General features: G+C 39.6%; 2 protein-coding genes across 8 annotated transcripts in view; one reads left to right on the top strand and one right to left on the bottom strand.

Annotated features, from left to right (window-relative positions):
- The window catches only part of PTPRO (protein tyrosine phosphatase receptor type O), a 142,460-nt gene extending 127,675 nt beyond the window's left edge, over positions 1 to 14,785 (top strand). For both annotated transcript variants that reach the window (XM_014870063.2, XM_088164532.1), the window contains 10 exons: positions 132 to 167; positions 1,148 to 1,229; positions 2,186 to 2,276; positions 2,786 to 2,862; positions 5,126 to 5,260; positions 6,619 to 6,741; positions 8,604 to 8,758; positions 10,395 to 10,530; positions 12,360 to 12,480; positions 13,384 to 14,785. In XM_014870063.2, the coding sequence (XP_014725549.2) occupies positions 132 to 167; positions 1,148 to 1,229; positions 2,186 to 2,276; positions 2,786 to 2,862; positions 5,126 to 5,260; positions 6,619 to 6,741; positions 8,604 to 8,758; positions 10,395 to 10,530; positions 12,360 to 12,464 (940 nt within the window). In that variant the 3' untranslated portion in view covers positions 12,465 to 12,480; positions 13,384 to 14,785. The remainder of the gene's footprint in view (positions 1 to 131; positions 168 to 1,147; positions 1,230 to 2,185; positions 2,277 to 2,785; positions 2,863 to 5,125; positions 5,261 to 6,618; positions 6,742 to 8,603; positions 8,759 to 10,394; positions 10,531 to 12,359; positions 12,481 to 13,383) is intronic.
- Positions 14,786 to 18,788: 4,003 nt separating this feature from the next.
- EPS8 (EGFR pathway substrate 8, signaling adaptor) overlaps positions 18,789 to 26,503 on the bottom strand; it is a 124,643-nt gene continuing 116,928 nt past the window's right edge. For all 6 annotated transcript variants that reach the window (XM_088164538.1, XM_088164533.1, XM_088164537.1 and 3 more), the window contains exons 20-22: positions 24,619 to 24,799; positions 23,018 to 23,147; positions 18,789 to 20,232 (exon numbers count right to left, since the gene is read on the bottom strand). In XM_088164538.1, coding sequence (XP_088020664.1) covers positions 20,119 to 20,232; positions 23,018 to 23,147; positions 24,619 to 24,799 — 425 coding nt within the window. In that variant the 3' untranslated portion in view covers positions 18,789 to 20,118. The remainder of the gene's footprint in view (positions 20,233 to 23,017; positions 23,148 to 24,618; positions 24,800 to 26,503) is intronic.

Genomic DNA, 26,503 nt, shown 5'->3' with positions numbered 1-26,503 from the left:
AAGTTGTTATCACCAACCTCCTCCTGAGTATGATGAAAAATTATACATTCTTAAATCAGTGTTGTCTTTGAATAAAAGTTGTACAACTGTTTAATGAATGAAAAACACTTCCTTTTATTTTTTTTTTACAGGAGTAAAAATGGACTAAAGAAGAGAAAGTTGACCAAGTATGTAATTTCTTTGATATTTAAAGGAAAAAGTCTTAGACTAAATAGGCATTATGGAGTACATGGCATAGTGGTATTTCAGTTACAAATATAGAAAACTTCTTGATAGACATATCCTGAGAGAGATACCTGAAAGTAGAAAACGAACAATAATTGGACAAAAGCAATTCTGCTCAACAGATTGTAGCAAAACATACAAAATTAGTCATCAGGGAAAAGACCAATTATCCAACTTAGTGATTTCAACAGAGCTTATCCTTAGTTAAAAAATTGCAAATGGTGAAAAAAACTGGGATGCATTTATTTGTAGTGATATTTCCCTATTGACACGGGGCTCTCATTACAGTTGTTGCTAGAACATTTGATCATTAATGCTGGCTGGTAAATAAGAGTAATTAAGTGGTGATAAGCCAGGTTCCTTTGGGCATATTGCCTCAAAGTAAATGAGAAGATTACTGTGTACATGCTTCAGTAGCTTGTAAATTAGAGTATGATAATTAGGTGAGGGAAGCTGTTTACCTGTGTTTCCTTACTCAGAGTGTCAGCCTAATTATTTCTGTGCTATGTTCAGGGGCTGTGCCTGACTAACAGATAGATCTCACCTGGCAAAAAGAGTGTGGAAAGGTGGGAGTCATTAAATCAAGGCTAATTCATATCTACTGAAGCTCTCCATGGTTTTCTATAGTTATAGACCATCTTTTTTTAGCCACCATCTCTCTATGAAAAGAGTTTGACTTATAATTACAACTGTGTGTAGTTCTCAAAGCCAGCAGAGAAAGCAGTCAGGGCAGTGGCATCTAAAATGCAATACAGCCACCATTTGGAGGTCCTGAACCACAGGGTTTGTCCTTATTTCTTTCTAGCATTAACAGCTGCAAATAGATATTTATGACTTGAGAGTATTCTGGGGGAAAGAAATTAAAGACACTACAAAAATTAGATTTTTTTTAACCTAATTTCTCTCTGTTTTTCTTTTAAAGCCCTGTCCAGTTGGACGATTTTGATGGCTACATCAAGGATATGGCCAAAGATTCAGATTATAAATTTTCTCTGCAGTTTGAGGTAAATCTCTGGGGATTCTGCCCTCTGTTGCCTGCCATGCCCAGATCAGCTTTTTCAGGATGATGAGGCTGCATGGTGTGCTCCTGTGTGCTCTGTGGTGTTTCTGGGCAGCCAAATTCACTTCCTCTTCTGCAGAATTTAGAAGTGGAGCTCAGTGTTGTTAAATCCTGTGTTTAGTAAACTGATGGGAGTGGCTTGTCACATTCAATTTGAGTTAACTGTCAGAAAATTACACTTGCTTTGAGTTTAGGACATGCTGGCCCCCTGAATTAAATTTGGGGTTTTAATGGCTTTATTTTATATATTTAATGACCTTAATTTGAGGGGAAGCACTGAAATAAGGAAGTAGCATCAGAACTCTTTATAAGAGCAAGGAGATTTCTCAGAGTTCAGGTGCATTCTCTGAATTTCCCAAAATTTAAAGTCAGCTTAGTAGCCTAAAACGAAACCACATCCCTATCCTGGGGCTGCTTCCCAAAGATTTAAACATGGAAAGGCAGTGGGGAGGACTCTCAGGTATTTCCATGATCCCTTCCTGACAGCAAATCCCCCTGATGCACCCTAAATTATTATTTATAAGTACTGAAGATGATTCCAAGCATTTCCCCAAGACTGAAAGCCACGGGAGGATTTCAAGAAACCCCTTTAAGGTGACCACCACAGAAATAACTTAGCAAGCCCCTGCTTTGGCAGAGTTTTTGGCTGAGTGTGGGTGGGGAGGAGAAATTCGGAGTCCCAGCCAGGATGTGTTGGCAGCACCAGCAGGAGAAACCCCAGCACTGCTCTGGAGCCCAACTCAGAGGCATCAAATGAGGAAAATCAGTGTCATCCTGCTGTCACTTCATAAAGTGATTTATGAGCGTTTTCTGCCTGCTACCTGCCACAAGTGATCACAAAGAATTCTTCTCTGGGTGTTTTTGAGGCTGACCTTGGCATTTTCCTTTCTGTTATCTCAGGAGCTAAAGCTGATTGGGCTTGACATCCCTCACTTTGCTGCTGATCTCCCCATGAATCGCTGCAAAAATCGCTACACAAATATCCTGCCGTGTGAGTACAACACTCACTAAATCCTGCTAAAATCCCCAAGAGGGGGAAAGAAGAGTTTTAATAAGAAAACTGGAGAATCAGGGGATTTTCTAAGACTGATAAAAAAGCCTGTTCTGCAATCCTGCTCTCACAGAGAACCAGACAAGGGGTGGTTTTTGTTAGCTTTGAATAGATGTAGCTTCCTGGAAATGTTTATCATGGCAAGAGTTTGGAGGTGAGAAACACGAGGTCTTTCATGCTACTGAGTAGTGTTACTGTATTTCTTTATGATTTTAATGACCCCTGAGGGAGCCCAAAGGGGGTATGTGCAGAACACTAATGATGGTGTGTCCATGCAGTGTTTGCTGAAGCAAACATTGCTCTCTTAGTCAATACAAGGATTTGCTATTTTTTAATAGATTATTTTTGGCCATTCCTATAGGAGCAATTTAAATTTTGCCTAGTTGGAGGTAAGTGCCATATTTGAGAGGCGATTTTTTTTTTTTTCTAATTTCTTTTTCCTTTCCCAGATGATTTTAGTCGTGTCCGGTTAGTTTCAATGAATGAAGAAGAAGGATCTGACTACATTAATGCCAACTACATCCCTGTGAGTACAGAGGTCTTCTCACCCTGGAGTTCAGTGTCCTGCACACCAGGCACAGCTGAAAATAGCACAATATTTCCTGGAAGCTCAGTCATGTTCTCAGCATCTCCCTCAGCTTCCGAATATTTTGCCTACAGGGAACAGCCACAAAAAAAAAAAAAAAAAAAAAAAAAAAAAAAAAAAAAAAAAAAAAAAAAAAAGAAGGGGTGGAAGGGGAGGTTTCTGGCAAATTTTGTGTGTGACAGTAGCTATGAAATATTGATTGCACTGGTAGGGAAATGAGCAGGAAATGTTAAAATGATTCAGTGGCCTTTTAAGATAGCGAGGTAAAACATGAATGTTCAAATGAGAATTTTTTCTAGATTTCCACTGCACGTGGAAAACCAGGGCTAAGCCAGACGCTCCAAATGCACAAAATGCACACAGCCCAGATGGTGTGTGGAGAGAACTTCTGCTTTCTGCCTCCTCTCTGGTGCTTCCCCTGCACCTGGCAGAGAGCACACACTTACTGGGGGTAGCACCCACGGTTTGGGGATAATTGAAACGCACACAGAGCACTTGAGGCAAATATTTTGACAATGGGGGTTGGCTGAAATCTCTTCAGCTCTCTGCACTCTGCCCTGAGCTCAGGCAGTCACTTAAGCTCATCCCTGCCCCTGCCACAAGGCTTTGCCCCTCTGGTGGGCTCTGTGCTGTGGCTCAGGAGGGCAATACCCAGAGGGGATCAAAAAGGAGGCCCTGCAGCCCTTTAGGAAGGGACCACAGAAATGAGCATTTCTGCAATCTGGCTGTAGATAGAGCTGAGCCTGGCTGTGCTGGAGAGAGCTGGCTCAGCGTTCTGGAGGAAGGAGGAGCCCTTGGATGAGTCAGTGGAGCCACTTCTGTGTCCCTTTGGCACAGCCCAGGCGTGCAGTGCTGAGCCACGAGTCTGTGCTTGGCTTCTCTGTGGCCAGAGCATGAACTGGGGCAGCCACACTGCACTCTGAGCACGCAGAGAATCAGGAACAGAAAAAAGAAAAACATTCCAGGATTCACAGCTCAGGAAGCTTCTGTGGATAACAGGACCTGAAGCAGCTGTGCCTTTCAGCTTTTCACTTCTGCATCTCTTTAGTTCTGCTTACAGCACAGTGCTGACCATGGAAACTGGGAGAACACGATGTTTTCATGGCAACATGAAAACATGTTTCATGGAAATATGGAAGCACGTGATGTTAATGCTGCTTTTTTTTTTTCCTGATAATGAGTTCTCCACTGATTCCCTGCCTCCAAACACAGAAACCAGGGGTGGTCTGTCCCTGTGCTAACAGGGATTTGTCACTTAGGTCAGACATAACCCATGCAGAACAGGCAGCAAATTGTGTGTAGTACAAAAACTGGGATTAAGATGATTTGCAGAGAAGCCTGGAGGAAGCCATTTGTGGAAAGTGCTCCCAAATCACAAATAATTTTGTGATCCAGGTACAGTGGTGGCACAGAAATTGTCCAATTTGCATGGGATCATGCTGTGTGCTGGATGTATTTTTTGCTCTTGCTAGGACTATAAAATAACTTTCCAAATGCAATTTTCATGATACAATCTCAGCAAATATGGTTATAGCAGATGCCAAAAGGGTCATTCTGTGCTCTTTTATTATAGTCTTAATAACAGTCTTTTGGTTTTGGAGAGGAGAAAGGAGTCTTTCCAACTAAAATCATGTTGATAGGTATAAGAAAGGGAATACATGCATATAAAGCATCTTAGCATGTGTTAAGAGCATTGACTCAGCATCTTCTCTATTATTTTAAGCAGAATTCTAATTAATACTTTATTAATTTAAGGCCTTATGACATAAACCTGTGGATATAATCCTGTTCCATTGACAGCAGTGACTGAAAATCACCACAGGCTCTGCTTGGGATGAGCAGACTGGGCATCTGTGACTGGTTTTGTGCCTATCACTAAACAAACCCTGAAACTGCATAGTCTGGAAGGAGCTGCAACTTTCTTTTAGGGCTCTTATTCCTTGCTTTTTTAATGTTGCCTTTTCTGCTCTCTGGGCAAATGATTTGTGTGGTAACAGCTTCATCTTCTTAATTTTAGATTGTTCATACTCTGGGAGCATCAGAATCTAGCCAAAGTTGTCATCACAAAATAAATACAAGAAGTTAATTTATTTATATTAGAAATCACTTTTAGAAGTACAAATTGAACTAAAAAAAAATGAAAAATACATATTCCAAAGCAGTAACCATGTTGGTAAGCAGGACTTATCTCTTTGTCTTTTAGGGTTATAATTCACCCCAGGAATACATTGCAACCCAAGGACCATTGCCAGAAACTAGGAATGATTTTTGGAAGATGGTTCTCCAGCAAAAATCACAAATTATTGTTATGCTCACTCAGTGCAATGAGAAAAGACGGGTATGTAACACACACACACACACACACACATATATATATATATATATATATATATATATAATATATATATGTGGTGTAAAAGAAAAGGACCTGTGAAAAAAAAGCTCTTCTAAGCTGAGTGAATGTCTTTGCATTGTTTCTGATCACAAGGCAGCATCACAGTGGGTGCTGCCCTGGAATGGCACCTCCCTTCCCATTTCCACATCCCCTGATGTTCCCTCACCTCCTTTGACCTTCTTGGACCTTCCCTGACTTGCTGCACCTTCTTTGACTTTTCCTGACCTACAACTTTCTCTGGCCTTCTTTGACCTTTTATGACCTTCCCTGACCTTTTCTGACCTTTTTTGATCTTTGACCTGCATGGACATTTCCTGACATTCTTTGACTCTCCCCGACCTTCTTCAACTTGCCCTTATTTTCCTTGACCTTCTCTGACCTGCTTTGACCTGCTTGGATGTTGACTTTCCCTGACTTTCTTTAACCTTCCTCAACCCTCTGTGAACTTTTTTCATGACCCTTGACCTTCTTTGACCTTTTCTGCCCTTTTACCTCCCCTGACCTTACTATGAAACCTCTCCTCCTACATGAGGAGAGACTGAGAGAGATGGGACTCTTCATCCTGGAAAAGAAAAGGCTCCAGGGATCTTGTTTCTGTGTACAAACAGCTGATGGGAGGGAATGGAGAAAGGGATTCCTTTAGTGGTAACAGTGACAGGTCAAGAGGTGATGTGCACAAATTTAAAAAACACATTAAATTCCTTCTGAAGTCAGGAGACACTCATTTCCAGTGAGGGGGACTGAGCACGGGGACAGGTTGCCCAGAGCCTGTGGAGTCTCCATCCTTGGAGACATTCCAAAGTCACCTGGACATGGCCTAGAGCTGGCTCTAGGTGACAGTGCTTGAGAGGAGAGGGGCTTGGACAGGATGAGCTCCAGGGGACCCTTCCAACCTCAGGCCTTCTGTGATTCTACACTTTAAAGTTTAAATAATTATAAAATACAAATTCTATATTTGTATTTTCCCTTGATACTGTAGTAGATATATTTGGAACATAATTTGGGGGGTTTATATGGACATTCTCTTTCCCAGTGTTTTGCTCCATTTAGACCTGTTATATCAGGAATAATAAAGGCAGTCTTTTTCTATTCTTCACTGTTCTGAAAACTAATGCATAGCTGATGCCACAATTAATTGGGAATGGTCAGGCTAGAATTCATTGCAGGATAAATTACCTCTTCTTGCAGCAGCAAGTGAAGAGTGCTGTAGGCATTGCCAAACCTGAGGCTCCGTGTGTGCTTCTTCCTGTGTGTGTATCTCCACATAAAGACAAACCTGCCTGGGTTTCCCTCTGTTTCAGGTGAAATGTGACCATTACTGGCCTTTCACAGAGGATCCTGTGGCCTATGGGGATATCACAGTGGAGATGCTGAGTGAGGAGGAGCACACGGACTGGGTGTACCGCAGCTTCCGAATCAGCTACGTGAGTTCAAACTCTGCCCCACGACTGTAGTAATGGACTTTGGGATCCTATGTCACTTGGTTTTCAAGGCTATTCATGGTCTCATTCCTTCTACCTCAGTAGTCAATCACATAGAAATGAAAAACTTACAACATTCTAACTCTCCTACCAATTGCAAGTGGTGGGCAAAATCATAATTTGAATCAAGATGAACCTAATATCCTTCTTTCAACTTTGTTAAACAAAAAACGGGGAGATGTTGTAACTCCCTGGATGTATTGGAAATGGTAGATTTTGTGACCCCTGCAATGTCCTGTGGTCTGTTCCCTCTCCCCTCTGGCCATACCTGGCTGGCCGAGATCCAATTTCTTCCCACCCCCTTTCAGACCCTAGAAAATACCTGTGCCCCCTGACCTCGCTCTCTTTCCCTCTCTTTCCCTCTCTTTCCCTCTCTTTCCCTCTCTTTCCCTCTCTTTCCCTCTCTTTCCCTCTCTTTCCCTCTCTTTCCCTCTCTTTCCCTCTCTTTCCCTCTCTTTCCCTCTCTTTCCCTCTTTTTCTCTCCTTTCACTCCTGGGGGACCACAAGAAATAAACTCCTGCAACCTCCCCAGGGGGAAGGAGCCTCTTTTGTTGTCTTTTATTCACGTTCATGTGGCAGATCCTGAGGTTTCACCCTAACATCTGAGCTAGTCCAGACGAAAGAGTGAAGACTCAAAGGGTCAAAGCCACAGGAGTGTTTCACTCCAGCCTTTTCTTTGACTTTTGTCCACTTCTGACATTCAGCAGAAAACAAAAAAAGAGAGATCCATGTCCTTACCCTCGCTTCAAAACTTTCCCCTTAAATTGTTGTCTCTGAATTTCTCAGCAAAGTGAAACAAAAGCAGTACCAGAACTCTGCACATTTCTATGGTACCAATAATTACTGACAACAAATGTGTGGATTTCTTCTTTTCTATATCACACCTTCTTGCTATAAATTATTCAAAACGTGAAAATACCAATGGAAGAATTGGAAATATTTTTCAAAAGGGCAATTCTGTAATCATCATGTCTACCTATAAAATATTGAAACAAATCTGAGAGTGTGTGGAGTCCAAATGAAAGCTCCCCAGACTTTCAGGCATTTCCTTTCACCTTTGTTTCCTGCATCAGCTTATTGCCAGCCCCATCTCGTGAAGGAATGTTTAGGGATATGGAAGGGATGTGGAAAAAGCTGTGCACTGGCAAGTCACCACTGACCCAGGACCTTATGTGCTGTGTTGAGGATCTTACTTCATCTAAAGCCAGTAGAATTTTTAGCATTGGAAATGTTTCTAATAGTTTTTTGGGGGGATTTTGTTGTGTTGTTGTGTTTTGGGTTTTTTTTAATAATGAGCTTTTCCCCTAAATGTTTCCTCTGGTGGTGTTTTTTCCTTCCCCCTTTTTTTTTTGTTTTTGTTTTTTCTTCCCTTTGTTTTTTTTTTTCTTTAAAACTTGAAAAGAAAATCCCTCAAGAGTCCAGGCTTGACTGTTTGCCAACAGTGTTGTTCTTTATCTGTGGCAAAAAGAGAAAAGGAGAGAGAATGGAATAAAAAGAGGAAAAAAGCTCAGAGCTGAAAAATTCAATAGTTCTTGATTTAAAAGCAAAATAAGATGGAACTACTGCAGGGACAGAAGCAAAAAGCAAATACCATACCAGAAGCAGGAAGTCCATACCATTTTGATATTGCTGGCCTGCTATCCCCCCCACTTTTTAATTAAATAGCATGTTTGTTCTTTGGCTGGCTTCAGTCTTTAATGGATGTGGGGGAACAAAAGAAAACCACGAAAGGGCCCGTGTGTGACTGAGTGTGATGCCACTGTTCAGACCCCATGAACGTGCTGCTCTTCTGCTTCTGCCAGCAGGCTGATGAGGTGCAGGATGTGATGCATTTTAATTTCACTGCCTGGCCAGACCACGGCGTGCCCACCACCAACGCCGCCGAGAGCATCCTCCAGTTCGTGCAGATGGTCAGGCAGAAATCAGCCAAGACTAAAGGGCCCATGGTCATACACTGCAGGTAAATGCTTCCAGGAGAAGGAGAACAACAAGGTGGGACATTAAATAGGTGGGGGAACCACGAGAAGCTGAGGTTTTTGGGGTTCTGCTCTGGCTGAAGGGGGTTCTCTCTGGTTATGCAGCTCTCCCCTGTAACCTCATGGAGAAATTCATAGAGGATCTTGTTCTGTGAGTCTTAGTATCAAAAAAAAGTGCTCAGTAAGCCAGGGGAGAGATTTATATGTAATATTATGAAATCTAACCTTATATTTACTGCTTATTTGTTGTGGAAAGGAACAGAAGTGAGTATCAGAGAGCTGGGCAACAGCTGTAGTATTTTCTTTTTTTCAGTGGGGATTCTTCTAGCAGCAAAGAGAGATATTTTCTGATAGTATTTTTAGACTATACTGTGCATCTTAGACCACATAGATTAAAAGTAAAGATGCTACAAAATTTGTGGGGGCAGGCAAAGAAAGTATTGATCAATCCCTGCAGCAATTGTTCTCGGAGTTAAAGAAGGCACAGAATGAATTTATCAGTTAATGTGTCCAATTAACACACCAGAAGTTCCATTTTATTCATCATATTCGAGAAATTAACACAAAAAAAGCCAAACTAGAAAACCTGTTTTGTGACAGTCGTGTTGAACTGTGTTGAGATGAACTGGTTAAACATTCTAGCCAACACTTGGAAGGCTTTTCAGAAAAAGTATGACAAAACAGAAGAAAGAAAAGCCCTGTGAAACCTCTAACATCACACTCAGTGAAATCTGACTTAAACATCACGTGTGAAATTACAATGCAAAGATTTGTACACACGTGAAAATGTCTAAATGAAAGCAGTGTACATTTATTCTAGTTGCTAAGCTTCCCTTTGGGGAAAATGAAGATTTTTGGCTAAGTGGTGGCTATTTCTGCCAGAAGTGGTTTGTCATTAGTTTCATTTATTAGTGGTTTGTCATTAGTTTAGTTTGGGATTTTTTAGAGCTAGGATTAATAGAAAGGGGATTGAGACGATTTTCGTGTTTGGGCTTGGATGTTTATTATATTTTATTAGAAATTACAGATTCTCTAGCTCTTTGCTAGAAGTGGGGAAAAAGGCTACAGCTGAGCTTGTTTGAAGGCTTTTTAAAGCTAAACAAACCAATAAAAGTTTAACACTTACATTATTTATTTTTTGACTTAATAATAGATTTCTATGACCTTTAGAGTCACATTTGATTGACTAATCAAAGACAACTACTTGAGTTTCATGAAGAAGATGGAAGAAGATGAACAGAGAAAAAGACACCACTCAAAATTCTCTATCTTGTTTTATATCTACTACTATACTATAAAAACTTTAAAACCCATCAGCCAGTGAAAATACACACATCTAACCCACTACACATTTGTGATTTCTAACTCATTATTCATATTTACAACCTTTTTCCAAGGTTTCAGCTCCAGAGCAGTGTTTTTCAGGGAGTCTATGCCTGGAAGCACAGAAAGCTCAAAAACTTCATCTTTTTGAGATCCAACACCTCCACTCTGCCCAACCAGTTGTGTTGCTGGTAAATCCCAGCCTGACCTCAGATGAGTTAGAGCTGCAGGGCTCCATTCTGTTGCTCTGTGTGTCCCCAGAAGAGGAGGGATGAGATGTGTGTGTGTGTGTTGCAGCGCTGGCGTGGGACGGACGGGAACGTTCATAGCCCTGGACCGGCTCCTGCAGCACATCCGTGACCACGAGTTCGTGGATATTCTGGGCCTGGTGTCGGACATGAGGTCCTACAGAATGTCCATGGTGCAGACAGAGGTAAGGCCTGTTCACTCCAGCACTGTGACACAATCGTTGTGCCCATTTCTTAGCCCTCTTCAGCGTATTCGTGATTGTTGTATCCCCCCAAACGCTTGTTAAAAAATCACCAGGAATCCACATCAATAACTTCTCATCTTTATTGTGATATTGTCACATTATTAATCTGCTGCACAGGTGGGTTTCATGGTACATCTGCAACGTCACTGTCTGCCAGAGGAAATGAGTTATTCTCACCTTCTGTGAAATGAATATGCAAACAGTGCTTTAGAAGAGATTATCATATGAAAATTTGAAACCACACTGTAAAGAGCTGGGCTGGCTGAGGGGATTAATGGCTCATGAAATTATATCAGTATCAGGCAGCCTTGTTCAAGTATCATGTTGGTATCATCCAGCCAAGCATAGGAGTCCATGGCACAATGGAATTCCAGACAAGCAAAACAGACAAAAGGATTGTGAGTCTGCCAGGCACCCTCCTTGCCCCTCTCCCTACCCAAATATCTAATGGGAAATTCTTTTTCTGGTTTAAAGACAAAAATATATAGACAGCATATATTGGGGGGGAAAAAAATCACAAACTCTTTCTTCAAAGCAGATTTTATCCATCTAAACCTTCCCAGTTCCTTTATTAATGAGGTGAAGATTTCCTATTTCATGCCTGCTTTACTCTTCCTTGGTTAGACACAGTAAAAATGGGCAACCTCCATGCAGTTGGAAGTGCCACCACCACTGTTTTCAGGCTAGATTGTTTGTTGGCAAAGTTTGTTGAATCTAGAGCAAAGCAAAATCTTGTAGCAGGGAGAGGAGAGGAGGAAGAAAACCTGCAGTGACAACTACTAGCATCTGGAAATTAAAAAAATGTCATTTTCAGTCTGTTCTGGATCATTCCTATCAAATTTCCACTTTTCATCCCAATTCACTGTATTAATTCAAAGGCAGATCCTTATGTAAACACCAGAGGAAAAAAAAATCCTGATGGTTGATTGATTTCAGCTGCAACTGGTACCACTCCAGGTGATGTGAGTTTTTGTAGGGCTTTTTATTTTTTAAATATTTCCTTTTTTTTTCATGTAGAACCTCATTGCCTGCCTGGGGCTGATGTTAAGGGCAGTTACTGAGCTCCTGCTGCTACAGGCAGTGGCCAAGCCTGGCCTTTGAGGTCACCAAGTGACACTGACACTTGGTCACAGAGGCTACCAAACAGTTTTTCCTTACAAAATCTGAAACCACTGACAGCTCACCTGAGTTCACATTGTCCTGTATGCTGGAAAATTGGCAGTCTCAATGAGCAGTTTAAAAAAACCAAATGGCACGGGCCCAAAAAGGGGTTTAGAATGGGGAATATCCTGAATTGAAACCAGTCTCTCCAAATTAACTACTCTGTGAACAAAATTGGAGTTTTCTTTTTATTGATAAAGAAGTCAAACACTAAGGAATGTGAGCCTCATTAAAATATTTCAGGTGCATATGTGGCATGGGTGCAATTTGTTGCACATAAAGCATTCACACACCTTTCTTGGAATTTCTTTCTTTTTAGGCAATGTAAAGACCAACTAACTCAGATTCAACTCTTCTATCATCATTCAGGTTATTAATAAGTGTTTAAGGTGTCAGGTGGATTTAATGCTTCCCCTTCTGCTGTCTGTAACAATTGTGGGCTATGATTTTGGGAGCTGTGCATTGTGAGGGGCTGAGTTGGAGCTATGCAGGCTGTTCCTGTGAACCATCAAACTCTTTCACTAGCTGGGTCTTTGTCATGCTTTCTAAGGTGCAAAAAATTGTATTTATTTTGTATATAGGCCCATTCATTTGGTCTTTTCTTCTAGGAGCAGTACATTTTTATTCACCAGTGCGTGCAGCTGATGTGGCAAAAGAAGAAGCAGCAGTTCTGCATCAGTGATGTCATATATGAGAATGTCAGCAAGTCCTAGTTCAGAGGCACAGGTGGTAAGTCAGGCAAGCCTGGCCCTGTGCCATGCCCACTGCCTCACATCCCTATTCCAGAAGATTTGCTGGAAGTTTGGAGCTTTTCTTATTCCTCTTCCACGTTCACATGGAGAGTGAGAGAAAACTCCAGCCAGCCTCTTGCAGTAAATAATCTGCTGTCCTTTCCATGGCACTGTATGAATATATGATTAAAGAAAAAGAGAATCCAACCCCCTGAGGAGCCATCTAACCATTCCCTGCCACTTGTCCTAACGTGCCTTGCAAAGCTTACAGGGAGGGAGAACCTCAATATCTTCAGTCGTTCTCAAAACCAGAATTTTGCCTGGTTACCAAGGCCAGCAGAGCCTTGGGGATGCTCTGCTGGAGAGTGAGTTGGTAACAAAAAAGCTCTGACATGAAACAGTGGGATTTTTTTTCATAAATCTAAAATTATAAACCAGCAAACTGGTACCACCAGCAGCAGAAGTGAAGGGTTGGTTTTCCTTTCCCACTGACCTCTGTGCTGAGCAAAAATAAGTGGCTGTGACCAGTGGTGGGGACAAGCTGTGGGGACATGTGTCACTGCTCTTTAAGCTCCTGCTTTGGTTCATTAGGTGGCAGCAATAACCCAGCCATAACCTTAACATTCCCTTTTGGGTGGAGCAGGGAGCTGCAGAATTTGACACGAGCTGCTTTCCGAGCACCTCCAGCCTGTGCTGAGTGTCTGTGGTGCCTTTATTGGTTAATTCTGTGCCTCATCCCTGTAAATCCCAGTTTGTCTCCCTGTCCCTCACATTGAGGTGGGTTGCTGTCTAATCTGAGTCCCAGCTGCCTGCACTGCTGACCCAGCCTGTAAACAAATGCTAAAAAAATGTATTTATTTCCTTTTCTTCTCTCTAAAGCATCCTGTTTGTTTGCTTGCAGGTGAGACCATGAAGCACACCCATCTTCCCTTGCTTCTGATTTTTTTCTGTTGATGGTTTGGATGGGCAGGTGTTGTGCCACGAGGGACCACTGCTCTGCAGTGCATGGACAATGAAGGAAATAAACTTTTACCTTTCTGAAGCACTGGGGAGACAAAGCCTTAACGAGCCTGCGGTGTCTTTTGAACTGTTTCATTTCTGGACATTTTTTTTAAATACTGGACCAAATTCAGCTAAACAACATGAAGGAAAAGACACTATAAGTGCATAAGATAGATTGCTCCAGAGTGTTGGGGTTTTGTTTGGTACTTTCAGTTAATTTCTTTCATAATTTTTTTTTTTTTTTTCTGTGCAGGTTGGGCTTAAGGTTAAAGTAAGTGCAATATTTTTTTAATGGTTGACTGAAGAGCTTTCTTCATGTGTCACTGGTCTGCCCCTAGGACAGCAGGCATTGTTAGTAACTAATAATACCTCATTAGTGAATAGCGAGGCATGAACATACATGAAGAAAACCTGGAGATTGTGAAAAGGGGCTGGGAGGGTGGGGGGGATGCTGGGTCCATGGATTTGACTGTTTCCTTACAGCACTGATGTAGTGGGGCCTGGGGGGAGCACAAGACCCGAGGAATGGACTGACAAGCAGAATTTCCAAAGCTGAGACAGGCAGCTGGGACAAGGGGTGGGTTTGGTTCTTGACTCTGGGCTGCCATTAATAAAGCAGAGGGATTGCTCTTCTTGCCAACCTTTTTTCAGTAATGCCACTGATCAGGCTCTTGTTTTAGATGGATCCAATCACAGGGCAGCTGAGCTCCAAGCTGGGATATCTTAGCATATTTACTATAGCATTTAACTGTCTGAGCAGTCTACGGTGCCTATACCCCTCACTCATTTATTATTTTTAGTAATTATTAACCCTGTGTAAAAATGTGAAGCTGGTTCAGGTTGGAGGGGTGGAAAGGAAAAAAAAAAACAAAAAAACCACAAAAAGTGCTTTAATAGACGTAACTATTTTTCCTGAACCAGGAATTTACAATGTTATGAATTCAAGGTTTTGGCATGTGAAGGGCTGATTATCAATTTGTTGCTACAATGCTGCCAAAATGTCAGTATGGATTCCTGCAGGGCCTTTGGGGGCAGGGAGGGGGGCTCTTTTCTTTTTTTGCTGTCTGTTTCAGTTCTAGTCAAAATAATTAGCTATATATATATCTATTTTATTTTATTTTTTGGTCTTTGTATAATGCCAGTACATCATTGTGTATTGTGACATGGATGCTGTCAGAATGGATGTTTGATGGCATTTTTGTAACCTGTTGCTTTGTGTCACCTCATTGGAAGTTAGCAGCAATGGTACTCAATGTAAACAAAGCAGACTTGAACTGGAAGTAAACACACTGGATTGCTTACCTGTGGAGAAGTCACTGTCAGCAAAACAGCAAACACACCTGTAGATACTTTTTATTGCATTCCTGGGGCTGCTGGCAGGGCACCAGAGTGTAGAGCAGCCACTCAGCTGCTCTCAGGAGCCTGAGAAATCTCCTCCAGCTGATATTCCTTCTGCTTTTTTCTTCCCAGGTCCTTCCACTGGCAGGTAAATAGGTGCATACTTTGATAATTACTTCATCATGCTATTGGTTACAGTGGAAAACTTCAAACTGTCCCACGTAGATTGTGCAAAAGTGCACAGACCTAACATAATTCCCAGATAAAGCAGGTCCCTGTGATTACTAAATGGGTGTGATGTGCATTTCCCCTCCCTTCTCTTTCCAGGCATCCAATACTACATCCCCTGTTCCCACTAATCCCAGTCCTAGAGCAGGGGTGCTGTTTCTCCAAGCACAGGATGGATGCAGAAGGGATTTGTTTCTCTCTCCAGTTTCAGGGAGCCAGCTGCTAACAAGAAAGGCTTCAGTGGTGCACATTTCTCCCTCATTTCACTGGGGTGCCTGCCATTCCAGTAGGAACAGCAAAAACTTGTCTGGCCTCGGCTGAACAGAAAGCAGAATTATAAATGAGCACTTGACCATTTAGTTCTTGCCTCTATGCTTTTTTTTTTTTTTTAAAAATGTATTTCAGAGTTTCATTGCATGTTTACTCAGAAAATGTGTTCATGTTCCTCTAGAGAACTGGCTGGGGGGAGAAAAAAAACAATCCACAAATGTTGTTTCTCTTCTGCTGTCTCCTCCCTCCTGCTGCCCATTGCCCATTGAATCAACACTTATTCTGTAGCACAGAGCAGAGTAAGCAGGTTACTTATAAATCATTCATTGTGCCCACAAAATGTCACAGGGCGAGCTGGCTGTAACAGAAGCTTGGCTGAACATGACAGGGTAAAAAAACTGCTGCAAAGATGCCAAATTCACATTGTTGCAAAGGACACTGCCTGAGCAGCCTGAATTTACTAGCCAGTTTTTGAATGCGTGTCAAAAACTATTCCGTTTGCACAGTAGCAGGTGTGTATTTCTTTCCTTTCATAGCTACTTAATCACAAAGTCATTTACAATGAAAACTCCATCAGAAAAATGCCTTTTCCTACCCCACAGAGTATGCAAAGCTGTGTAAGTGGATGTGGGATGGCAGTGGAAATGGCAATGCTCTGCCAGCATTCAAGGTATGAGTAAAGCAATAAATGGGTCTGGAAGATGCTGTGGTTCAGAAGACTCTGCAGAGCCTTTTAGCCTGAATTGACACGACATAATTTTGGATTTACCTCATCACACACCTTCATTCAGTGTAAGCCCAAAAGAACAGAGTTTTGGACTCGTGCTTCATGTTAATATTGTTTCCAGAATCAAAATAAAACTCTCAGGTCATCACAGCTGTAATGCTGGCTGAAGCTTCAGGTTCAGTAATAGATCTCTTGAGATCTATTGATGCTCTGTATTGATCTGCTGCATTGATCTGTATTGATCTCCCAGCATCTGCTGACCCTGGTGTCTGTAAAAGCAGCTCTGTGCACTGAGTGACCACCAACTGAAACCAGAGCAGCTTTTCTCCTTGTGTGTGCTGCCATGGAAGCAAAAAATAAGGAAACTTAAGTACATGACTTAGAGGTAAAAAGCTTTTAGAGGTGTGTGTGAAAGTGTGGCCTCTCTCAGAATATCAGAATATCCTGTGCAGTGAGCCCTGACATCCCTGGGTCTTCAGAACTCTTTCCTTCAAAACTCAGCAAAAGATTAAGAACAGGTCAGGAAGCCTTAATTGTGCTTGATTTCAGTTTAATATTTTGGGTTTTTTTTTCTTCCCAAACATAAATAGGATAAATTTCCCCTGTCAAATAATCAACATCATCATCTTATGCTCTAAAATGTCCCTTCCCTCCCTCCATTAACCACAGTCACAGGCACCTGCCTCCCACTTCTAACTTTTTAAGGGCTTGTGTCAAAAGTGTAATTTCATTGAGGCAGGCAAAGGCTGTTGTTCCAGGCAGAAATAGAATAATGTTATTAGTGCTCTTGCCATGGATGGGAGCAGGGTGGGTTAAATTTTGCTGCTGTTGTTACAGGCACCAGGAATCTCCTAGGAAGGCTCCCTATTTTCACTCATCTCCCCTTTTAATCTGCAAATATTACCAAGGAGTAGAAGCACAGAGTCACATCCTGAGACTCATTTTGGTCTGAAAACTGAGGAAGTTGTTAGAGGCCAAAGTTGCAACCTAAGCAACTCAGAAACTGAAAAAAAAAGATGAAGGCAAGCCAAAGGCACTTATTAGCAAAAAGTTGACATAGCTGCAGTAGAAATTTGGAATCTCTGAAATATTTAAACAGAGAACCAATAGATTCCCTCTCATTTGCACTTCTCATATATAATGTTGGTGCTTTTATGTAGAGGTGGGAGATTGATCTCAAAAGTATTCCCTCAAATATTTTCATTGCATCAGAACCAATCCTTTAGACACCAGACTCGACACAGTAGAAAAATTAGGCTGCTATGAAAGGGTAATTTGGCCAGAAAGTTGTGTTCCCATTCATAATCATGTTTCCTTTATCAGAGGAAATATCCTGCTTGAACAGGGTATTCACACTATTGCTTGTTTCTGTCTATGACCTGAAAACTCAAAATGCCTTCACTCCCACATTAAAATAAAAATTCTGTGATTTACAGGTTTCCTAATTAGAAAGAATTTACATCTTACTATCTTACTATTATTAATGAATTCTTCTCTTTGTTCCCTTAAATTATCAAAATTCTGATATTAGAAATTTACAAGTACTGATGAACACTGAGAGCTCTGCACATTTCAGATTATCATTATTATTTTAGATATGATATATCTACTGCTTCATAAAGCATTTATTTCTGCACACATCAGTCATGGATATATGCACTTATTTCCTAACCCCACTCAATACAAAAAAACAACCAATTTTTTTTATACAATTCAATGCTTTGGAGCAATAAAAGTTTGTACAAAATCTCACAGCTCACCATTTGTCTGAGCACAGCCCTGTTCAACATTTGAATTTGGTCAGTAAACTGCTCCACCCATCACTATTGGCTAGAAATGTTCTTCCTGAAATAAATGTGAGGTTTCACAGTGGTTTGCTCTCCCCATGGTGTCCCAAGGGAATGAGCAGCCTGAAGAAAGGGAAGAAATGCCTTGCTGCTGTTAGAAGATTTGATTTTTGAAAGAACAGAGCTGCTGAGTGAGCACAGGCTGCTGAAACACCCTCCCCTCCACCCAGTTAAAAAGGCAGATTGATGGCAGCAAAATAGTAAATTACTCCCTCTTATCAAATGTCTAATAAGGCACTGGTTTTGGCATTTTAAAAACTGCTTTGTTCCCTCCTCAAAGACATATCACATCCTTGTAAAATATTAGTATTGAAAAAATAAGCCTCGCTGCTCAAATCCCAGAGAAAACATTTTGAATGAAAAGCTGCATTTTACTACTGTTGTCGTTAAAACCATGGATTATTTTGAAGAAAACATTTTCTTTTCATTTGAAGAACCCCAAATGAGATCTCCTTTCGATTTCTTACGACTGCCAACAAAATGAAAATTCAAGAACTGCACAGCAGCATAAGGGTGAAGCTCCCTGAGTCCTTTAAACCACCAAGGAAAATTCCAGCAAACAGGGAAATATTTGTCTCAACACCATTCAGATTTGACAGACTGTAACACAGAAATCACAATGGTTAGTTCAGCCAAGGTTAAAGGGCAAACACAACTCAAGGAGTACTTGGTTGTTAATTCATCAGTAGTTTAGAAAGTGTGAAAAAAAGACACAAACCAACCAACCAAACCCCAAAATGATTCTGCTTATTCCTTCAGGCCATGGGATTTATCTCTTCTTGACCTTTCTGAATAAGGCCATGCTTATGCAGACAGGCATAAAGAATATATATTAAATGTGAAAACATACATGGACACACAACCAACCACACAGAAATAGGATTTGCCAGGACATTTACAATAAATGGCACTAACACCTTTATTAAGATTTTAATTTTTCATTTGTGAAAAAATGAATAGATTTTTTTTTTCCCTTGTACGCAGAGGAAAAGCAAACTAATGGCAAAAAAATCAAGATTACTTTCTTATTTCAATACTGTCTTTGTAGCCACAAAGATACAACAATTTAACAGACAAGAAATACTGTTTATTGCAGACTTTAAGCTGATTCATGTGAAAAAGGCACTATGAAACTTAATCAAACTAGATGATTAAATTTGTCTAAATTAAGTGATATTATATATTATATATAATACATATATTATATATAAAATCACATGACCATGTGAAACAGAACATTTTGTGACAAAAATCATTGCATCTCCAAAAATAACATTTTCTGGAAGGGATGTTTCTCTTTTCTTTTTTCCCCTGTTTTGCCTTCAGGAATCCACTTTTCCCAAAAGATTACATTTATAAAGGAAATTACAAAGGCTTTTTGCATGAGGAAAAACTGATATCTGGGACCAACACACAGAGAAATCGAGATTATACACTGTTCTTTTTGATGGGTTAAGTTACAGACAAAAAAATGCAATTATATTAAAAAAAAAAAGTACTGTGAGTTGTTGCATGGCTACAGCAAATCTCATCACCTCTCTGAGCTGGGTTGTGTTACTATTTTCTAGTTACTCCTTCTTGTGCAATATTATAGTTCATGGTGGGTGAAATATGGATAAAATCAATGTACAGAATATTATTTTGCTATAAACAGCATCATTAGTAATAAAACATCTTGGGAGTGATGCAGGAAAGGTTCAGTCTATGTTGGGCTGCTGTTCATTCCCTCAACATTTCCTCTACATTTGCTGCAGTCGACAACTTAAGTAAACATCCTGCAGCCAAATGCCTGACAAGAAAAACTGAGCCAAAAGAGACAGAACTGCACAGTGCAGCAAGAGATGGGATTCACAATCTTATTATTACTGAAGGGCTCAAATGCTTTTTTTATTGCTGGCTCAGCTTCCCTCAGATGAATCACCAACAAAGATGTGCTCCAATTTCTCCATCACGTTCATTCCATCAAGCCAAGACTCATCTCTGGGTGTAAATGCATGGTGTACCAATATTTGCACCTGCCAGGAATCTCCTCTGCATTTCTCACCTGTTCATTTTTTTCCTGATGAGGAGCCAGCAGCAGGTGCTTCTGTGGGTACTACAGTAAATTTTCTTGAGGTTGTTACGTTTACAATACAATAAGACATTTCCCCTCACTGCTTCCTAAAGCAAAGCTGGATGGTTTAATGCTAATGGGCAATGGAATTAAAGAAAAGAGGAAACACATTTAGTGGCTGCTTCCTTCATCAAAGGACTCCACACCTGAATCTGTGGCAGCTGCACTGATTTTTTCTTGCCGTCTTCTCATAATTTCTTGCAGTTCTGAACTGCCACTGCTAGCCTATTAAAAAAAAAAAAAAAAAAAAAGAGAAGAGTTTACTTGTGGCTTTGACAGGTACTGAAATTCTTCTGCCAGCATTTTGTTAAGACATTTGTTTGAAAAAACCTTGCAGCTCCAACAGGAAAGTATTTACACTATCCTTAAATATATACCAGGAAAAAATCTGCAGACTATTAAAAGCATAAGCTTGCCTTTCAGCACTGCTGAGCATCTTTAATTCCCACATTTAATTCCCCCTGGAAGTGTTGGATATTTAGGAAGTTCATAAAATGTGCCTTCAGTAAAAGCAGAGTTAAAGCTCAATGAGTTTGGTTAGGATTCCACACTTAAAAATCGGGGCAATAATATTTAGAAATTAAAAAGCTGAAAAGAAATCCTTGATGGGTTTAGATTTATGTAAACACAAAGCTCACACATGCACATGGGATTGCCTAGGCAAGACTAAAGTAAGGATTCAGTCTCAGGCTCTCACACAATTCACCAGGAGGCATTTGCAGCTCAGAAAAACAGGTTTCAAATTTAGAGCACAGTCACAGAAACTGGACCACATTACAGTGTTAGCAGCAGTGAAGTATTGTGAGGACAAGGCTTTATTTTACCTTTTAAGAGTGCAAACCAGGTCTGCTGAACCAGCTGCAAACATTGCTTTTCCAACACCAATGAAATTATTAGCAAGGCCAGGACACCTATTCACTAGAACTTCCCAAAATGTGCACGACTTTGAATAAAACTAAGAGATTATAAACCACATCTGCTACTGCACTGTCTGGCCACGACATGACCTTCAAAATTTCAAAATCAGCTTCCAAAATAGCCTCTGAATAAGGAAGAAGAAACTGCTTTTGACATTTATAAAACAAATTTCAGGACTGTTAAAGGGAAGATCCTGCAGTTGATTCTGAACTCTGAAAATGCATCCTATTAATTTTTTAACATTTAATCTAGATTTACCCCATTATATCCATTAAAATGCAGACATTTAGAAAATTTCTAAATTAACTACAGTGCTGCTCCTACTTAAAATACCATTGCTCTCCTCTCCTAGAGTGGAAGGGCAAAGCAGGGGGCCTAAAAGTGACTCTGAAAGTGAGGGAACAGCTTTATTTGTCCTAATTCATCTTGTCCTTGCCCTCTTGGTTTCAAATGCAGAACAAGTGCAGCACAAATTACTGAAATCATGCATAAAAAACCATCATCAGATACCCAGCAATGTGTTTTATCAGAGGTCACATACATGTATTTTTCTGAGAATAATGGAGCAGCCCAAGCTGAATGAATTTTCCTGATAACATCAATGACAACGTGACTGATGAGCTTGAAATGCATTCTATTATACTGTTATAGGGAGAGAAGGGATGGTGAAACTTCCTTTGATGACATAAAACAGCAAACAACAGGCTAAAGCCATCAGGAATTGCATAAATTCTGAAATTCAACCTCAAGCAACCAAAACAGAAATAAACATCTCAGTTGCCTTTTCCCCACCAATAAACAATGCCCTTGTCAGAATCTAAATACCTGTTAATTCACTCTTGCAGGGCATTTTTTGAATTTCCTGCACAGCAAGGCCTAACTGGGGCAAGCAGAGTGACAGCACAGAAGGGAAAAAGTCCCTCTGATCCAGAGTATCTCTGCTTTTCTGACCAAATTCCAGTCTCACTACACTGAAATAATGTGGCTGACATGCAAAAAAGTTGAAGAATACAAATATATCTTCTCCAGGAAATGATGGATTGCTCTGGACTGTAGTGACTTATATTCCTAAGAGTAATGGTGAAATATTTCCTTTAATAGGAAAATAGGAAGAAGGGAAGAAAGCAATTTTGACAGTGTTAGAAAATGATGCTCTCTGATCCACACTGATCATGTAAAGTGTAAAATATGCATCACCCTAAGCCTGCCTTTAAAAATATGCCTGGTAGTTAATGCTTAAAATCATAGAAGTGAGACAGTCTTAGCTTAAGGAGAGGATAGAAAAGTATTTTAAACCTCTTCAAGATTTTCTTCTAAATAGGATATGGAGAATATAACTTCTCACTTGAGTTGATCTCACATCTAGATAGTTTCTCCATTTGTTACAGCAAGTTTAAAAAAAAAAATAAAGTAGGTGCATCTCCAATTTTTATTGGTTTAAATTTGGCAAGAATTGTCCTTAGCACAGCTCTGGATACAAGCTTAAGGTGTTTAAGAGACAATACTTCTTTAATTACAGCAAACTGCTGCAGAGCAATAATACAGAGACACAATATTTGATCCTTGGCTCAGAAACTCTGCTAGCACAGTGTCCAGAGTTTTCCCTTCAGTGCAGGTGCCAAGGTATTTGACCTGAAAGAACAACTGTGGGCTCACCCTATCAATTCCTCATGCCTTATAAACCAAATGTCCTCTACAAAGATAAAGCAAAACTCACTTATCACCACCAAAATTGTCAGGAGTATGCATTTGTCCAAGCACCAGGCAAAGCAAGAAGCAAGAAAAAAGGGAATTTTACCCTCCCATTGTTTTCCCCAAAGCTCTTTTTGGCTGATTTTATCTTCTTGCAGTCTGGTTACACCTCAAAACACCTTAAACTTGAGTGCTATGTCTCATGATTTTGGACATCTTTAGAAGTGGGGAAGATCTCACCTGGTGTTTTGATGAATGCTGTTCCAATCAATTAATACCAAATAAAAAGAATGTTTATCAGTGTGATGGGAATTGAGGAAAAACCACAGGAGGAGTTATTTAATTCTACAGGTTCAGAATTGCTGACCCACGTTAGGTGAGTGAGAAGAGCTGTCCATACCTCCAAGGCAGATTTCTGTACCGTGATTTGGATGTAGACTCTTGACCCTTCTGGGCAAACAGTCCTCAGTTCCTCTTTATTGAGGGAGAAAAGCTGAGCCCCTGTCAGCACCCCGAGGCTGTTCACAGTCCTGGGGACACACCAAGGGGACAAACAGGCAGTGAGAAAAAACAACCTGGCCAAGGGAGTCAAATGGGCTGACTTCATCCCACCTTGCCTTGGCTGGAGCTGCTGAATTCAGAACAAACTTCGTGCTGCACAACTACTGAAGTCAATTGGGTATATAAACACAACTTTTGGGAGAGGCTAAAATATATATATATACTATATTGATATCCTATAGATAGAATCTATCTATGTAAAATAGATATAAATTCTGTAGATCTGTAACTTCATGCTGCAGGACTACTGAAGTCAATTGGGTATATAAACACAATTTTTGGTAGAGGTTAAAATATATATACTATGTAGATATCCTATATATGGAATCAATCTATATAAAATAGATATAGATTCTACAGATCTGTAACTTCATGCAGAATGACTACTGAAGTCAATTGGGTATATAAACACAATTTTTGGTAGAGGTTAAAATATATATATATATATATACTATATTGATATCCTATATATAGAATCTATCTATATAAAATAGATATAGATTCTATAGATCTGTAACTTTATGCTGCAGGACTACTGAAGTCAATTGGGTATATAAGTACAATTTTTGGTAGAGGCTAAAATATATATATACACTATATTGATATCCTACATATAGAATCTATCTATATAAAGTATATTCTATAGAGATTCTGTAGATCTGTAACTTCATGCTGCAGGACTGCTGAAGTCAATTGGGTAAATAATTGGGTATACACTTTTTGGTAGAGGCTAAAACAGATATATATACTATATTGATATCCTATATATAGACTCTATAGATAGAAAATATACAAAATCTATCTATATATAAAATCTATAATATATATACAAATATCTATAATCTTTATATATGAAATATATATATAATTTAAATAGATTCTGTAGATGTATAACCACACTGACCTATATTTTTATGTGTATCAGGTACACTTACACACAAATATAAATATAAATATAAATATAAATATAAATATAAATATAAATATAAATATAAATATAAATATATTAAAATATGAATATATAAATGTATAAATATAGAAATATATAAATAGAAATATATAAAAATATAAAAATATAAAAATATATTAAAATAGAAATATAGAAATAAATATAAAAATATGTTAATATACTAATATATTAATATAGAAATATATCAATATAGAAATATAAAAATAGAAATATATAAAAATATATAAATAAATATAAAAATATATTACTATAGAAATATAGACATAATAATAATATAAAATAAATATAGAAATAAATATAAAAATATGCAAATATATTAATATATTAATATATTAATTTTTCAAAGAGTGCTGCTGGCATCTCTTGATTTTCAGGAGGCTGCCTGATTTCAGAAAGCAGTCACACCACATTTTACTCCCTGGCAGGAAAACAACGTGGTGCAGTTTTGCTGCATTTGCCCCGGAACTCACACGGGGTTGAAGCCCTTGGACTGCAGCCAGGCTTTCACATCCTCGGGGGAGGAGTCGTAGGTGATGTTCACCACGGGGATGTTTGGCCGGGGCACGTGGAATTTCCTCTGGGCAGCGCTCCTGCCGATGGTGAGCCGGTGAACCAGCTCATCCTGCACCTCCTCCATCTGGGATTTCCTGCCTGGGGACAACAGAAATGTCACAGCACTTATTCTCTATGCTGCTTCAGCAAAGCCAAGCCATTTCTAGTGTATCACTTTAAATCATAAACTTTTTTTTCCCCTTAAATATTCATTCATTAAATCTGATTGAATTATTACTCTCCTTTTCCCCCAGCGAATATTTCAATATTCCCAATCCTCTCTTTGCAAAACAAAGCAAAAATAAACAAACAAAACCCCCCAGACTTAGAATTCAACTAAGACCCCAGAAAGGAGGGATGAGCACAGAGAGGCACAGAGCAGTGTGACAGCACCCAAGCTGTAATAAAAAATGGGAATGGAGGGTTATTCAATTGTCACAGTCTGCCTTTTTGCTCAAACAGAACTGAGGGTTTAAAAATTAAAACATGAAAAAGATGAGGAAGGTTGCAAGATTGCTCACACTGTGGGAAGGTAGAACTTTCCACAAACAGTTTTTAGTTGAAAGCTAAAGTTTTTAGTGCAAATCAGCATAGGCACAAAAATTCCACAGCTGCTGACACATATCAACTTCCATCTAATGAGCTATTGTAGCAATTGCATTTTTGACAGGGTTTTGAGAAATTTGAATTCACTCCAAGCCTGGAGTGGCTGCTTAGCAGAATCATTGTCACACTTTGCATTAAAAGAAATAATTAAAAAAAAAAAAAGAAAAAAAAAGGTAGCTGCTCTCACCAGAGGCTCAAAAATTGGGCAAGATTTGTTTATTTATTTATTCATTTTAAACAAAACTGCAAGAATGCATTATTCCCCAGAACCCATTTGCCTGAAACATTTAGTTCAGTTGCTGTTCATTAGCAGGCAACAAACTGAAATGCTTTTCAGTCATTTCAACAAGATTAATCATAATGACAGTGAGAATTGTTTAAAATTTCTATAAAAATTTCTATGGATATCTTCACAAAAATAGGTAAAATTCAATAAGGTGTAAATAACCTTTTGAGCTCAGAGAAATACTGATTTTGCACAGTTAAACTCTCTGTGCCATAACATTGGAACAACTATAAAAATCCTCTGATAAACATCTTAAATTATCTCAAAAATTCTCAGGGTTTCCTTGCCAAGATATTTTTAGTGATCTTTATTCAACCTTCTCACTTGGATACACAGACAGTAACTACAGCACCCTCTCAGTGCACTCAGATGGCAAAACCTATTTCCTTTTCTCCCATTACACTCATGGGAACAGATGAAAACAACACAATTTCAGTATGAAAAAAAAAAGTTCAAGATAGAAACATTTTTGCTTTCTCTGCTCTCCTTTTATATTCTCTCAAAACCTCTCCAGGGATCAATATCTCTAGCCAGTTAAACAAATAAAAACAAGCTTTACATTGGCCTCCAGGATGATTTCTTTAATCACCACAGCAAAACGAATAAAACGTTGGTTCAACCATTTCCTTTTTTTCCCTTTATTAAACAGCCTCAGGTTGAAAGTGAAAAAAGTATCTCTACCATGATATTTGAGGCATTCAGACCCCAATTGTGGTGCAGGGTTTTTATGCAGGGTTTTCTCCTCTCCCCCAGCCCGAGGGTGAATCAGAAGCCCAGTGACAGGAGCTCAGTGATTTGTGCAGATCTCACAGGGGTTATAAAAGGAAAACCTTCAGGCAATGTTATCAAGTGCTATTTTCCCAAGCAGGAAGGGACACAGAACATTGCTATCTTCCTTCTATTTACACAGA

The sequence above is a fragment of the Sturnus vulgaris genome, chromosome 5 (assembly GCF_052056855.1).
Source record: "Sturnus vulgaris isolate bStuVul1 chromosome 5, bStuVul1.hap1, whole genome shotgun sequence".
Classification (NCBI taxonomy): Eukaryota; Metazoa; Chordata; class Aves; order Passeriformes; family Sturnidae; genus Sturnus; species Sturnus vulgaris.
Note: the sequence above shows the minus strand (reverse complement) of the source record. Positions and strands in the feature narration are given on the sequence as shown.